Here is a 14,247-nt window from a genome sequence, read left to right as displayed (position 1 = left end):
CTTTTGCTATAGTCTTATTTATATTCTATTGTTTCTTTGCTGTCTCCTTTTACTATTTGTTGCCATAACGGCCCAATTTCCCCTTCATTAAAGCTCATTAAAGCTTCACTATAGGCAAGATTTTTATTTAAAAATCCACCCGTCTTATCAGCCTAAAACACAAAGTGGAGCTGCAACAGAGAGGAGCGTCCTATCCCACACAGTAAATTCTCCCTTTTTTGCCCAAATGAAGTTCTGGTTTGTGGTATGCACACTTCTCCACCCACCGGAAGTGATGAATCAAAACTTTAGAGCAAAATACAAACTGTCTCCTAAACGGCAGCGAGCGAGCGATCCGTCCAGAGAAAGCTACTAGTTTTTTTTTGCCTCTCTCATTCCTCGGTTTCCTTTGGTATAAAGCATCACAGACCAGCTGGCTTGGTAAACATGAACATGCTGTGTGCTCTTTACTGACGTCATGTTGCATATTTCTGAGTATTTAACTTCAAATTGGAGCTGCCAACATGCAAAGTTGCCTAGTGTAGCTTTAATATTTCATCTTAAATATCAGATTTTGACCTGGCACTGTTTGTGCAGAGTTACAGTGATAGTCAGTGCTGAAGTCTCCCCGCTCCACCACGTATCTGTTCTGCATTCTTACTGCAAGATTTTTCAGTTTATTGTTCCCATTCTTCTTTTATTCAGACCTGTCACCAGATTTTGTAGTCCCCCGTGTGTTTCTTCCTCTTTGGTGCGCAAAGGCAGCAGAGAAGCAGCACAGAGAATGTAAGAAGTAAAGTAGGGCTTCTAAAAGAGCCGTGTGTGTTTGTGTGTGTGTATCACTGTGACAGTGTAGCCTGGTGAAGCTAACTGCAGCCTGGTAGGATCTGACAGTGGAGATAAAGTGATGAGGGGAACTGCCAACTCCCACCAGCACCGGGGCCAGCAGCAGGGCATTCTGGGAAAGGCAAACAAGAACAGCATGCGGCTCAGATGTGTCCTCGGTAATCTCTTTGCCTGTTCCAAAACCGTGGGAGGAGGAAGGAGGAGGAAGACAAATGGGAGGAGGAGGAGGAGAGGAGGGATGAAAGGAGCGGAGTTGAGGAAGGGTTGCGATATCTGAACGCAAAGGACGCTGCTTTATCTGGCTATCTTACAGCTGGAGGAAATCAGAGAGGAGAGCAAGGCTTCAGATGATTTCGATGGGAAATACTGAATGACAGGACAGCATGAAAGCCCCATTCACATCCATCTCTCTGTGTCACATTCATTTAATCAGCGACAGAGCAAGAGTTTGAGATATTGCAGTCTTTGCATGCGAAAAACACCGACTTAATAATAACTTGTATTTGCGATGGTATTGCAGAGCATCCATCAGTGAGACACAAAAACCACAGGTCATTTATCATAACCTACATAAAAATCAGCCTGTCTCCAAATCCCCCGAGGCTCAGACAGCGTGTTTCAAAGAGAAAGCCTTGCAAATGTGGCCAGGTGCTGTGTGTGTGTGTGTGTGTGTGTGTGTGTATGAGTTTGTGTAGGAGTCGGAGAGAGGAAATTAATGTCTCCTTTGTTTTTCCTCGCTCTCTCTCACACATGCACACACACACTCATCATCATCATCATAATCCTCATCCCCCCAATATGATATGTGTCTGGTCATCAGAGTCAGGCCCAAGTCTGTGTATGACAGGAGGTGTGAGAGGAAGACTCTCAGCCTGGAGTCCCGACGCCGTGCCAAATCCTGCATGTATCTGCCACAAAGGAGTGTGAGGTTTCTGTGAAAATCTGGCCGCTAAAATCTGCAGGATATAAGGTTTGCAAACAGGGGCTACAATTTCAAGCTCCAACTTTATGACACACACTCACACAAATAATTACACAGGAGAGGAGGCGAGGGGGGGTGTAAATGTGTTTACAACAAACTAAACTAATGTTGGTGTCCAAGGTTTAATTGCAGTCTAATAGGAAGGTCCTTGTTAAAGCCTCCAGAAGCCTAATTGGAGGAGAGGACTGCTTGCCAGGCTCTTAGCCGTTGGCTCATATAGAAAAAAAAAAAAAGATGATCGATGCACCATAATGTTTTTCTCCCCTTTTTTTGGGAACCCGGGCCCAGGTTGGTAGGCCTAGCCACCTCATTATCTACCCCAGCGCAGAGGCTTCCTCCTGGGCTTGGAGGCGCTGATGAATCCCCTCTCTGTGTGGTTTAAGGGGAGCTGGCTGCCGTACAGATGCTCATGGCAGCAGCTCACCGGGGCAATCCTCTTTTCTCCACACACTCTATCCTTATTAGCAATTACAACGCCAGAGGGCCTATTTATACACATCTGCTGAGACGGGGCCCTGCACTGGAAACAGATGCATCCAGCAAGCCGTAATCATCCGCAGCCCAATCCTGTCAAATTGGATGGGAGGGAAGATGGAGAGAGGTCGGGAGTGAAGTAGGTAGGGAGGGAGGGAAAGAGGGGGATGGATGGAGGGTGGGAGGGAGGGAGGGGGATCGAAGGAGGGGGGGAAAAGGAAAGAGGGAGGGAAGGAAACAAGGAGGGAAAGAGGAAAAGGTGGTAGACGGAGAGTAAGAGGGAGGGAATGTGAATGGTGGGAGTATCTGAAACAGCCATGCATATTCAATTACCGAAATGAGGACCAGACTCTGCTCAGTAACCGCCGCGGCTCTCATCCCTCCACCGCCTGACTGGTTACCCGCTGCAAATGAAACTCTGCCGGAGCCTCGGAATTGATTCGTTTAAAGCGAGACAGACTCCAACTGGGGACCGGGGGATTCTTCACAGGGTTGAAGGCCGTCCCTGTGTTACCATTTCTCAAGACGGAGCGGTCACAAAAGGCATGTTTGCGAATTTCACACACTGTGCTTTACTGGCCCAAGTGGGGTCAGTGGTGATGATGGAAGGGCGGAAGACTCTGTTACTGCAAACTCACACCAGAACGTGTGAGGAGTTATGTCCCAAAATGAGATGTCTGCCATTTGTTAAATAATAAAAAAAAAAAGTGACACCTACTCTTACAAAATGTTTGATAGATAACCTAAGTCCTTGGTCCTCAAAAATGTATGAGCTAATGTATTTTTTTTTTCTAAAATGGTTATATAATGTTTTGGAGTTGAGCTCTTCATGTCAGAGGTGTGACCAAGTCAGCTTTGCTCGAGTTCCTTGTCAGTCTCAAGTCTTGATGCACAAGTCACAAGTCAAGTCCCAAGTCTAACTGTAGATTACCAAGTCAAGTCCATGTCATTAATATCAGGCCCCAAGTCAAGTCCCAAGTCTAACTGTACATTACCAAGTCAAGTCCATGTCATTAATGTCAAGTCACAAGTCAAGTCCCAAGTCTAACTGTACATTACCAAGTCAAGTCCATGTCATTAATGTCAAGTCCCAAGTCAAGTCCCAAGTCTAACCGTAGATTACCAAGTCAAGTCCATGTCATTAATGTCAAGTCCCAAGTCAAGTCCCAAGTCTAACTGTAGATTACCAAGTCAAGTCCATGTCATTAATGTCAAGTCACAAGTCAAGTCCCAAGTCTAACTGTAGAACACCAAGTCAAGTCAGAACAAGTCAAGAGTCCAGTATCAATTTAATATCTTAAAAAAAACAACATATCTAGGACTTGGTAAGTGCATCATGAGTTTGATTTCTATAATCAGTTTAAACTTACTAAAGTATTTTGTCAAGACTTTAGAAACCTTTTCAAGTCATCAAAGTACACGTCAAAGTCAAGTCCCAAGTCACCAGAACCCAAGTCAAGTCTCAAGTATTCTCATCATGCACCAAGTCAAGTCTCAAGCGATTAAAATTGTGACTCGAGTCTGACTCGAGTCCAAGTCATGTGACTCGAGTCCCCACCTCTGCTTCATGTGTATTTTTAACATGAATCCAGTGAGGATTGCATGCACCTCAAAATGTGATTTTGGTTCATTTTTGTTTTCTTATTCTTTTGTATGTATGCTGCTTTTCTGCAACTTTATGTGTCTTGATGCTGCTGTCTTGGCCAGGTCTCCTTTACAAAATATTTATTCTCAATCTAAACGGGACTGACAGGTTCAATAAAAGTTTAAACAGCAACAAGAATGTCCCAGCATAAGATGTCATTGCACATTCAGACAAGAGAGTAACCATGTATTTCGGTTTTTATGAGCCAACACTTGGACAAACAGACAACATGATATGCTTTGGCTGTCATCAAAGCACAAAATCCCTCAAATAAGTGGAAAAAATCCTCTGACATTTGTATTTAGAATTATTAATCATTAATCTTTTAAACAAGTATATGGTTGATTTGATTTCTTGTGCATCTCTCTTTCACACTGTGAAATTACAGCAACAGGAGAGAGTGGAAACTACACCGCACACGGACCACACATGCACAGACTGTATAGCGCTAAAATTATTTACACAAACACGCTATAATTTTTAAGTGGTCTACTTGTGGAATGTCCGATCTTGTAGCAAAAGCTAGACCTTCAGATTAATAACGACTTGTGCTGGCAAAGCCGAGCATGTGTTCATTACTGCATGTTAGGCTTTATTTTATGTGACTACCATGGCTTTGCACATCTGATGTAGGTTAAAGTATTCTCTGTAAAGCTCAAGGAGATGAAATATCTTTTTCCCATTCTCCTGTCGTGTTGTGTTCGCTCACTTATTGTCCATTTTACAGAGGGGAACTTAAGAAATATCCTGTCGTAAAAGCAGGAAGAGCGTGCATGCTGCCTGCTGTGGTAATCTTCCTGCCTGAACTCTGAAGAGGCCTGCAGCTCTTCTTGCTCAACACTTCATGAGTCTGCTCTCTCACAGCTGTAGTGTCTCATTCACATTATATCTTAAGTATTTAGCTGACACTTGCAACTTAAAATGAGTGCAGCAACATTAACCTTTGGGCTAAAGGAGATTAAAAAAAAAATCAAGCAGCAGAATAAGCTTAAATTCCTTGAAAACTAACATTAAAAGCAAGCAATAGTGCAAGGGTCAAGGATCAACTCCAAGTGCAAGGGTCAACTCCGCTGTACCTGACAATGGTTACATGTGATAGTGAAATGAAAGCAGAAACAGAAAAAAGGCTTTTTACTTGTACTTAAAGAAGGCAGGAGCATTGTTTTCCAACACAAAATTGTATGAAATGTGCACAAACTCTGAAAAGCAGATTACATGTTGCAGACATGATTAATGTGAAGCTTACGTTCCTCCACCACAAGAGAATTATGTGACAATAATCATTTTCATGTGTCAAGGTGAGCTAACGATTAAGTTTAGGTAACTAAAACAACTTCAGTCCAGGGAAGGGTTAAGGCTGGGCAAATAAAACTTAGGCTAAGTTTAGGCAACAAAAACAACTTTGGTTGGTAGGGTAAGGTTTTCGTCATGGTTTAATAAGAAAAACTTGCGCCGAAAATGAAAACTTTACTCACAGCAGAAACCGTCTTTGCATAAGTGAGAAATTGAACCCAGATTTCCAGAGTTACCGCCCAACTTCCACCCTCATTTTCCACCGTGCTATTTCAGTGCTCAGTGAGTACAGAGAGATCCAGACTGGAGGAGGGAGACCTTCAGAGAGGTGAGGTGAGACTGTACTAAGTTTGATGCATTGAAGTGTATAATGGGGGGGTTATTTTTTGCCATGGGTGCCCCATATTTTCTAGCAGCACCCCTGGCTTGAGAGCTGCTTTGCTCACATGTCACTCAGCAGATGGGATAAATCAAGCTGACTCGAGGCATCATCCCCATCCAGGTCCAGATGAGTTATAATATCTGGGAGACACTTCTTCACTGGTTTTCCAGCCATTAATAGGTTTATGGGTCTTATTTTACAGCTTGGTGGCGGAGGGCCACAGATTCATGCTGACGCAGCAGGTCCTTGTTGGCAATTTCCTCTGACTTTCCTGTCTTCATCCCTGACAGAAAAATTGGTAACACTTCACTTGAAGTGCAGCGTAAGTCAACATAAGTGCTTTCTGAGCGTGCTTACACTGTACTTTATGCTTACGTTATTATCACATCAGAAGGTTATCCTCATTATAATGCATTATGGCACATAATATACATCATGAATCAAGTATGTGGTGTAAGATGGTTAGAAGCTAGTTTTGCTGGAAAGTATTCAGTCCCCAAGAGTTTTTCCTCACTGTGTAATTAACCTGTTCTAATTAATAATATCTATTCTAATGATCCTAACTAATAATTCTGCTTACGGTGATTTTTCATTTTATTGTGTTTATTTAACCATTTAATCACAGTATGTTGGCTGAGCATGGATGCTCTTTTCCAGCAAGGGCCTGCTCCATATACATAATTACAATGTGAGTGCTTGTAATTGTATTGTATTGTATTGTATTGTATTGTATTATTACATGATAATGCCTCAAGAGTCACATTTCAAAGTCCAAATGTCCAAAAAAATAGAAACAAAATCCATTGGACTTAAAATGTTGAGTTGAAGACATTTTCCCACGCATCTGAGAGGCTTCATCAGTTCTACTTAGTGAGGGGGAATTCCCCGAGATTTACCCTCTGTGGTCGATTCACACCATCAAGTCACAAATGAATCTGCACACGAACTACATTCATACTGCAGGTTTCACTTCAAAAAACTAGGATGTGTCACCATGACTACCAAGGTGTCAGTTGAGGTGTTTCCTGTGCTGAGAGTTGGGTGAGAGAGACACCGCTGCCAAAAAGAGCGCTATCATTATCAGACCAGAAAATCTAAACTCAAACCAGCAGACCTTGTAAAAACAGTCTGTCTCAAAGAATCCTCCATCTCCCTCGCTTTTTCTCAGGTGATATTTGACATTTGGCACAGAGAACAATCCCGTTATCTATTCAAGCGTCAGTTCATGAAGTCTGTTTGCATGTTTACTGTTATTTGACGTGCGTAGGTGTGTGTACATAGTGGATATTCAAATGCAGGGAGCAGCAGAGTAAAAGCCGAAGCATGCACACCGTTGCCAGACTGCACCCTCGTTTCCTCCGCTTCTCCCTGTCGCCTCATCAGCCGGGCATGCCTCGGTGTCTGTGGCCTTGGTGGAGATTTGTGTGACAGTGAAGGTCTTTGTTGCAGAGGAGGAGAGGGACGGGCGAGAAGCGCGAGCCGCTCCGGGTGTCTGTTGGGTCTTGTTTGTGTCTGTTGCCGTGGCAACCGTCAGCCCGTGACGGCAGAGGCATGGAGGTAGGCGGCTGCCGGCGGTTCACAGCCTGTGCGCGCATATGTGAGTGTGTGTGTGTGTGTGTGTGTGTGGGGACCATGGAAGATGAGAGTGACTCTGCAGAGCAAAGTATGGCACCGGAGCCCACAGAACCCAAGAGGAAGGATCTGGTGGATCTGCTAAATCTCACACTTGCCTCAGCTTCACCGCAGCTGCCACTAAGGCTCGGCCTCCCGCTATCCACAACGCACATACTGTGGTCCTGTTTAGCTCAACGGGTAATGATTCCCACTGTTACACAAGTTACACAAGAGAGAAGGCGAGGTGGGTGTAAATGTGTTTAAAACAAACTAAACTAATGTTGGTGTCCGAGGTTTAATTGCAGTCTAATAGGAAGGTGGTCCAGTTTAGCTTGATGGGTAATGATTCCAACTGGGGCTATGCATTGCTAAAAATGTATGCATTCATTGCACCGTAAGATGTTTTTGATAAAAGCATCCACCAAATAACACAATACTACTATATTGCTGCAGTCAAGACTTTCATGTTTTTGATGGTCCTAACTCTAAATTAAGAAAGTTTCATGACTCTTGAGCTCTTGAAACCCTCACAAAATTCATCACATCTTTGCAAAAATGCATAGTGTATAAATAGTGTATAAATAAAGCTGTTTCTCTCACTTTCTTTACATTGTGAAAAGTTGGGGTTAAGTTTTGACCCAGCAGCAGTGCTAGGCCGATGTGTTGTCCACAGTTACATGACAACCTCTCAATAGATTACAATCTTTGCAGCACTTCATCTCACCACTTTGTGTGATAAACCGTGGGGGATGACGTTATGGCACAGCGGAGCTCAGGGGTTTAAGCGTTGCGATACGAGCCAAAGTTAAGTGTGAAAAATGTAATTCGATTCAGTTTCAGTCGAGCGGTCATATCATTTTGAACAGAGAGAGTGTTCAACCAAAGAATTCCTGTATGTCATGGCTCTAAATGGATTAGTTGATCGCTGATTCGATTACACAGTGTGGCGAGGCATGCTGGCACTAACAATGTAAGTGACTGGAACGTCATCAACTAATTTCTGTAATTCATGGGTGTTTTTACTCAGGGATGGCATGTACCGAATAACTCTGCATGGAGAATGAAAGGAAAAACAATGAGGCAATGATACAAACTTTAAAAAGCCTTTAATCAAAATGTCCACATAAGTACAGGAAGAGACTGGGGGACAACTGTTTTATCACCAGTGGGAATACATGATACCATCTGTGCTCTGTCTTCACACTGATATGCCCTCCATGACAAAACAAAGACTGCAAAAAAAAAAAAAAAAAATACTACATACACACAAAATGGCGCCTCCGGAGAAGAACGAAGTTTGGTTGCTGGTTTTGGTTGAACGAAGCTTCCAGGCAGCGTTTTATTGCGGGTCCTGAACCTGACAACAAAGCACACGAAACACGGATCAGTGTAAAGCACCAGGATGGATTTGTTCAGAGTCACAGTCTATGCTTGTCTGATCAGAGAGTATGAAAATGAATGGGAAACCAATGAATAACCAAATGAATGCAAGTCTGTGTACCTGTGTAAGTCTATTTGAATGTGTGGCTCTCAGTTCCACCATGTCCGAATCCTGAGAGAGACAGAGAGAGAGAGAGAGAGAGAGAGAGAGAGAGAGAGAGAGAGAGAGAGAGGGGAGAGAGGGAGGGAGACAAGTTACATCAGCGCACTTACATTCGCACTAAGTTTAGGGATTTAGTTTCAAGCGGATATGAGGGTAGCGGGACCACAACAATGGAAACTCCCGTGTTCCCTGACCCCGGCGCCTGTTGACGGACTCAACATGGAAGCAACAAGGCCCGTTGCTATGGCAACGCACATCCGAACCTGGCACAGAATTCCAACTATTCCGCCCTCATTCAAAATACCTCAAAACAGAGAATCGGGACCAGTTATGTAACGACTGGGTCAGTGAGAATATGACCCTATCAGATTTGATGAGACCATTTATAGACTAAACACAATCAGATACAAAACATTTTCCTCACACAGCCTTCCTGGCCATGATGAAGTCTAGACTTAAGAGCAAACGTGGTCAAGCCTTTGGGTCCCTAGGGTTTTGGGTCACCCTGCCTTGTTATTATGACAGGAGTTTAAACCTTACATATTGTGACTGTGGTGTCGAGAGGTCAGAGTGAGCTCATTCATTGTGTAAAAAGGCTTATGGGAAGAAAACAGGATGATGACGGAGCAGATAGGAACCAGGTTCTCCCCATTAATTAGAGTGTGAGTCCCATATTTCTTGACATCTCTCTTTTTTTTTTTTTATTTAACACCCTGAGTGCATAACAACTTACCTTTAGGTCCAAACAGTGCAGAGTAGCAGGGTTTGTTACAGTATGGCTTGCCATCATGCTGTAAGAAGCAAAGTTGTATTAACACGAGTCATATTGAAAATGTCCAAACATCCAACAATGTTAAGTTTGACGACATCCTAACTATACAATATAATATCAAAAAGTGTTCATTTGTCTTTTAGAGGCAATCCTGTACATTATTATTTGTTTTTTTATATTGTATTTATTACTGTCTGTAAAGCATTCAATGTTTAAAAAAGAGCTATACAATTACATTTTATTATGATTAGCTAACTGCACAATCCTGTACATTATCATAACATTAACTTTACAGTATTCTTTATTTTATCATTGTTTTGTCTCTAAAATCCCTCATACCTGCACTGTAACAAGTGCTGTCAAAATAAAGTTTATTATATTATCTAACATGATGAAACCATCCTGTATGCAATTATTCAAATTGGCAGGACAGTTCATGTCAGCAGCATGTACTTCAGGTGTCTCACCTCTGCATGTGAGCCTGGTGACAGCGTCTTGCTGCACTTCTCACACTTCAGACAGGGCCGGTGCCAGTCCTTGCCCAGTGATGTCACCCTCTCAGCTGCCAAACACATCAAAAAGACATGATTAATAGCCTCTAAAGCTTCCTGCACATTTACACACAAAGAGTGCTACTGTAGTCTGCAGAGGGGCTGCAAGTGTCCCGGGGTCATGGGTTATTTCATGAACCCCAGACCAAACTATGAGTGCATTTTGGCTGATAACGCTTTTTATTTTCTAGTCAGATCAGCAAGATGTTCACTTCTTCCTCTCATCGGAGCAGATAGGTGGAAGAACATTGTTTGGGTGTGGTGCTTGAGGGAGTGGGGAACTATGACAGTCCCGGAGGAATGTGCCCTCCCCTTCCATCATAGAGTCTTTATCTGCGGGGTTGATTTTCACAAACACCCATCAGGAGGACTGTTAAACTGGGGAGGAACGCCACAGTCTTGTGTTTCAGGTCTTTACAGGAGGAGATGTTCAAGAGTTTGGACGGCCGTCGACTGTTGAGACACGTAACGCGATTATGAGGCAGACGGGGGCCAAGAATCTGCATGTGATTTGCGCCCGAAAAGCTGTTTGTGCCCTGAACGCATCAGGCCAAAGAGGTTGACGTCCAAGAAAAAGGACAGGAAATGCTGACAGTAGAAAAAGAGTGTAATGTTTTTTTGTGCACTGAGGCTGTTTCTATTACACTTCTGTGTTAATAGAGGAGCGCAAAACGATGATTAGCATCTGTGGATTTTCTAAAAAGCACAAGAGGGACTAACGGAAAAGTCAAACGCAAGTCAGGAAGGACAGTAAATGTGTCAAACAAATGAAAATAACTCAGGTCAAACAGGTTTTAGGTCAAACAAACCACAAGCCTTCCTGTTCTAGAATACCAGATGGTTCTGTTATCACTAAAATACATGTTGCACCATCATATCATCATAATCTTAATCAGGATGTGAAACATTTCCTGGTTAACTCGATTAAAAACGGACAGATAAGACATGAGATGTGATTACGTAAGCTGTGCAGGGCAGGGTCACAGTCTCAGGCCAGCTGGCTCAAAACATTTCAGTAAAAATGTGGAATGCAACCCTGTCCCGCACTAATTAGTGCACTTTACTTCCAATAACAAACCACTGGAATGAGGAAACGGTGAACCCTACCCTGTCCCGCTCTGGGCCAGGCAGTAATAGCATCAAGTGTCCCAGGTTAAACTCTCTATAAAGTATCAAAGTCCAACCTGAAGACTCATTCTGCTCACTCTTCAGTCCTTACATGATTAAAAACGTCTACTGATATGATTTGATAATGTGTACTTTTTACAGTTTAATTTGCCTGATGTTATGATGACAAATGGGGTGTGACAGGAGCCTGAGAGAATAGCGGAGGAACACACTGATCTGCTCTCTGCATCAACTCATGCTGACTGGAGCATTATGGAGCCCATCCAACACACACACACACACACACACACACACACACACACACACACAAATCTGAATGGAAAAACACACTACGGCCGGACGGCGTTCAACTATTCAGTACATTCAGTCCAAAAAAAAAAAGATTAATGGGAGTGTCGTGTAACATTTTTCATTCTAGAAAATAATTAAAAATGCAGTCTGGAGCATATGGAATATAGCGAACGACTGGGTTGATGAACTTGAGGTCTTGAGGTATTGAAGACGAGACGTGAATCGTGAATCTTAATCAAACTCCGAGATAATGCCTCCATCCATCTCTCTCTCTGTAATGTCTTTTAATCTGCATGAATACAGCAACGCGGTACATGTTCCTCTCTTTGCTTCCAACTCTCTCTCCCCCTCTCTCTATTTTTAAGTCAGTGGTCCTGCACCAGCAAGCATGAGCGCCTGCAGAGTTTCCACTGAGTGCGGGGGGATTCTTTTTTTTTGTTTTTGTTTTTTTTTATTGTCTACAGCCCTCAGTCTCTCTGGACTTGGACCACGTTCCCCCCTCCATCATTCGATGAGACAGGCAGGCAGGCAGCGGTAGCATGATTGCTTCCATCTGAGAGTTTAGTTTCACTAAGACAGATGAGAAGAGAGAGTAGGAGAGAGGGGGGGGGGGGGGGGGGGGGGGAGCTGTGAGGTGTGATGGAGAAGATCAGGCGGTGGCAGATTACTGCAGTGTGGAGGGTGAGACAAATTACATGGAGCAAGTTATATTAATAGAACAGGTTTTGAAGAGCTTGGTGGGCAATCACCGGCCTTACTGTGGACATCTGGAAAAGCAACTTTTGAGCAAGGGGGATTTGGTGTATTGGAGTATTTCTCTCATGCCTTTAAGAAGATATTATTGGCATTACGAGCTGAATTAAGCAACACATTTAAATGGCAAACATCTATTTTCATTTGCCAGCGAAGGAAAACTGACACTACGGTGCATCGCTGTAAAGAAAACAAAAGCTTTTTCCCCTCAGCTATTTTAGACAAGAGACATTTTCTAGCACCACATGAAAAAACAATCGGTTAGCTTGTTTTGGCCAAAACAAATTGGTTTGCTTGTTTTGGCCGAAAGGGTAAAGTTTATCCACGAAAAGGAAGAATGGAAAGGATGGCTCCCCAGTCGCAGGGTCAATTCATCTGACTGACAGTCCAGAGGCTCAGCAGAGACGGGGCTTTGTATTAGACTCAGCCTCGGTGCGTCTCCAGAGAAGATTTACTCTGCTCCACTACCGAGCTGGAGACAATGTGGTAAATGGATTAAGACGCGAATAAAATGGAGCTATCCCCCATGTCCCCAGATGCAGTAATTGGTTCTTCTTTGATGGTATCCTCATGGGACGGACCTACAGGAGCGCGCTGGAAAGATGGAACCATAACTCTGGACTGCAGAGACTTGCTTCCTCTCCTCCATCTTGCCATTTTTCATGCAGCTCATCACTCATCAAGGAGTATGAAAGAACAATTCCTACAGGGAGCACAGATCTTCACCACCGAACTAACTTTCACCCTCTGATAACAAGAGAGCTTAGAGAGGGCACTGACCTCTCTGAGCCTACCAGGCATTCATCTGCAGGAATACACATATATACATGCATATATACATACATTTACACATATATACATAGCCTACATACATACACACAAATACATAAACAGCTAGACAGATAGATAGATAGATAGATAGATAGATAGATAGATAGATTGTAAATAAGCAAGTAAGCAAATAATTAAAATAATAATAATAATACATTTCCAGAACTGCCAAAATGCATTATTCAACATTTTCCAGCAGTATAAATATTAAAACATTTTTTCCTTATATTTGATGACGTGAAATATTTCCTGGTTTGTGAGAATAAGCGCGAGAGCAGCGCATAATGTAACCTACACACTACAGAGTGACAGCTGAGCTCAGCATCAAGTCTGCAGTACCTGAAAAAAAAAACCCAACGAGCAGGCGAGCACTTGAATGCAACTTTATATTTCTGCATGTGACTCCGAGCAGGTAAGAGAGGAACACACACTACAGATTCCTGCAAGTAAAATCAGACTCATGACGACACGCAAACATGCCAATCAAAATAAACAGACAAGTCTTACCAAAGTAAACTTCCTTCTGGCACTTTGGGCACTTGGGCATTTTTGCAGTTTTATGTGGTAATCTCCGGGAGATAAATTATCCTTTGCTGTAATAAGTGGCAACTTTACTGGCCCACCTGTTAGCTGTGACCACGCCTCGTTCTGAAGTGCAGATGTGCGCCGGTTCCTGTATTTATACCACTCAGGAAATAGTTGCGCTCACTGAAACTTTTTTTATTTTTTTATTTTTTTAATAGAGGGAGAGGCTTCAGCGCGATTGTGTTGCCTGTGTCGCGTGTGTGTGTGTGTGTGCGTGTGTGTGTGTGTGTGTGTGTGTGTGTGTGTGTGTGTAAAACATCACAGAGGAAACCGGCTAAAATGAAAGAATTACTTCATCTAAACTTTCCCTGTCTTTAGCATTACTTTCATTCACTGCAACTATCCAACAGGGATAAGTAAGATTTTTTTTTTTAATGATTTTTAATGGGGAACTATTATAGGGATTCAATTTATTTATGATAGAAGATGATTATAATCATAATAATAAAAGTTATTTGCATAGCACTTTTCAAAAAGCAGAGTTTATAAAGTGCTTTACATAAAAATTAAAACAATAAAAGCAATACATATGGGACAATATAAAAAAAATAGGCTACACACAATAAAACAGTATTGAA

The 14,247-nt window shown here is 42.7% G+C and overlaps 1 protein-coding gene across 1 annotated transcript; it reads right to left on the bottom strand.

The window, feature by feature from the left end:
- Positions 1-8,304: 8,304 nt before the first annotated feature.
- Positions 8,305-13,752, bottom strand: crip1 (cysteine-rich protein 1). The gene is made up of 5 exons (XM_071915654.2): positions 13,592-13,752; positions 9,998-10,092; positions 9,492-9,549; positions 8,717-8,767; positions 8,305-8,572 (listed from the first exon to the last, which is right to left on the bottom strand). The coding sequence occupies exons 1-4, from the start codon at positions 13,629-13,631 to the stop codon at positions 8,727-8,729; spliced, it is 234 nt and encodes a 77-aa protein (XP_071771755.1). The 5' UTR covers positions 13,632-13,752; the 3' UTR covers positions 8,305-8,572; positions 8,717-8,726.
- Positions 13,753-14,247: the final 495 nt, after the last annotated feature.

This window comes from Centroberyx gerrardi, chromosome 17, assembly GCF_048128805.1.
Source record: "Centroberyx gerrardi isolate f3 chromosome 17, fCenGer3.hap1.cur.20231027, whole genome shotgun sequence".
NCBI classification, from domain to species: Eukaryota; Metazoa; Chordata; class Actinopteri; order Beryciformes; family Berycidae; genus Centroberyx; species Centroberyx gerrardi.
Note: the sequence above shows the minus strand (reverse complement) of the source record. Positions and strands in the feature narration are given on the sequence as shown.